The sequence below is a fragment of the Halyomorpha halys genome, unplaced genomic scaffold (assembly GCF_000696795.3).
Source record: "Halyomorpha halys isolate HHAL.00 unplaced genomic scaffold, Hhal_1.1 Scaffold88.1, whole genome shotgun sequence".
Taxonomy (NCBI): domain Eukaryota; kingdom Metazoa; phylum Arthropoda; class Insecta; order Hemiptera; family Pentatomidae; genus Halyomorpha; species Halyomorpha halys.
In genome coordinates, this window is record NW_027114863.1 from 2,064,141 (window position 1) to 2,066,371 (window position 2,231).

At 34.5% G+C, this 2,231-nt stretch overlaps 1 protein-coding gene across 1 annotated transcript; it reads right to left on the reverse strand.

Annotated features, from left to right (window-relative positions):
* Positions 1 to 250: 250 nt before the first annotated feature.
* Positions 251 to 1,344, reverse strand: LOC106677109 (triosephosphate isomerase). The gene has a single exon (XM_014414817.3). It carries the CDS (start codon positions 1,269 to 1,271, stop codon positions 309 to 311), a length of 963 nt encoding a protein of 320 aa, XP_014270303.1. The 5' UTR covers positions 1,272 to 1,344; the 3' UTR covers positions 251 to 308.
* Between the last annotated feature and the right edge of the window lie 887 nt (positions 1,345 to 2,231).

Here is a 2,231-nt window from a genome sequence, read left to right on the forward strand (position 1 = left end):
CCAGATCATGGGACTACTTTTAAGGAAACGTTCACAAAAAATTAATTATTTGAGGAAAAAACTTAAGTGGTTTTTGGAATTCAGTTGATAGATTTTTAAATAATAATTTAAACCTTTATTGAAAAAAAAAAAAGATGTCGCTTCAAAGGAATTAACACCATTGAAATTTTGATAGAAAAAGTATTACATTGTTTTATTCCTTATAACTTATCTTTTAAAATTTTAATATTATGAAATATAATAATTACGATTAAGTAATTTATAATTTTATTCATCGAATACTGGACACTCATTTTCCAATAAGACAATTAAAAATCCGTCCCGTCGTAAAGAACTTCGATAAATTCCTCCGGATCAAATGGAGTCTTATCAAAAAGGAAGCCATCAATATCACGCATTTTAGAGTACTTGGCACAGTCGATACCCGAGAGGGGACCTGCGTAGATAATACGTGTGATTTGTGCAGCGGTTGGTGAAACGTGAGTTTTTAGCCACTTGCGTATTTTGCAATGAATGTCTTCCACCTCTTGCGGATCTACAGCTTTATCATTGGGCGTAACCCACAGAGGTTCGTAAGCGATGACAACTTTGGTCCAATCTACGACAGAGCTACACATGCTACCCAATTGCCTGGAAATAACCTCTTCGGACTTTTTATTTTGCTTTTCTTCGAGAGTTTCACCGACACAAACTATAACACTCATACCTTGGGATAGGGAATGACATATTTTTTGCCTTATAACTTCATTTGTTTCACAGAACATCTGGCGCCTCTCAGAGTGCCCGAGGACAACCCATTGAACCCCAACATCCATCAGCATAGAAGGACTTATTTCACCCGTGTAACTGCCTTGCGGGGCTCTGTAGCAGTTTTGAGCTGCTAATGTAATATTTTTCGGTACCATTTTTTTAGGAAAATGGAGGTACACTGAAGGGAGAGCCACTACGATTTCGAATTCTGGATGAATTTCAACTTTTTTTAGTTTAATGAATAAATCTTCGATGTCTTTTTTCATTACATTCATTTTCAGGTTCCCTGCTATGATAAACGGTCTCATGGCATTCTTAGCTTCGAAACTCGTAATTGTTTCATCACACCCGAAAAAATAGGCCAGGCCTGCTAAGAGAGTCGAACATTTGGGATTGCGAGTCACGTTCGATAATTTTTTCAACAAAAAAGCGACTTTTTCGACCTTGTCAAATCCATTCCTCTTACTGTCGTAGAAGAATTTGGTGCAAATCCCAATGCTGAAGTACAACCTTCCTATCATTTCATGATAATGAAATCAGAAATTTTTTTTTGTGAAATTTAATTTCAAACTTATAATAACATATGTTGGCAATAACATAACTACTAAGATGGACATTATTAGATCAAATATTTTCAATTAAGCATTAAAGCAAGTTATAGAATCTTTCAGAACTGATTTCAAAACGCGATCTGGCGGTAGTATTGTAAAGCTAAGAATTTATTATTAAATACTATGTTACAGATCCACACAACGTATAAATAATATATTTTATCACAAGGTCTGCCAGAATTTGTATTTACGCGTTTTTAATTTTATATAAATACATAATAAACCTACTAATTTCAGATAACAGAACAAATGAACAAAGCTCAAAAAGATATGCAAATACCAAACATATTCTAACCTGAAATCCTCACAAAATACTAAAAAAACAGGAAACTGCTCGTCGATATCGACTATTACAGCATTTACTGGACAAACGGTCTAAACTTCCAATTCATTACAAAAGACTGATCTACACGCCTGCATCACTCTGGTATAACTGAGATCAAATTTACTGAATTTATTACAATGTACAGTTGTAATTTTCAACAAAGATATTAAATTTAAAATAATATTAATGATGTTCCTATGAAATGGCTTTAGCTTATTGATTGTAGATTTAATCATTAAGAAATATTAATTAAGGTAATAAAAACATAAAGGGGCCTCCACATGTTGGCCAAGCCATGGCGAACTCAGACATACGCGAGCATGTGGATTGGTGGCTTGGCTTGGTTGGCCTTGGCTCGTTGCCGATCCGTCGAGAGTCGGTTTTTTGGTTTTGGACACAGATCAAAGGGGTTCGTGAGAGCGCTCGTTTAGCATCTCCACTATTGTTCTTTGTCTAGTTGCAACTAAGAGCTGTTAGGAGGTTAAAGGTGTTTGTTGGTACTTTTTATAATAAGTTTTATATTTAATCTTATTTATTTATATTTA

Bases quoted from the DNA above. Each gene is read 5' to 3' on its own strand.
- LOC106677109 (XM_014414817.3), bottom strand. From the start codon at position 1,271: ATGATAGGAAGGTTGTACTTCAGCATTGGGATTTGCACCAAATTCTTC.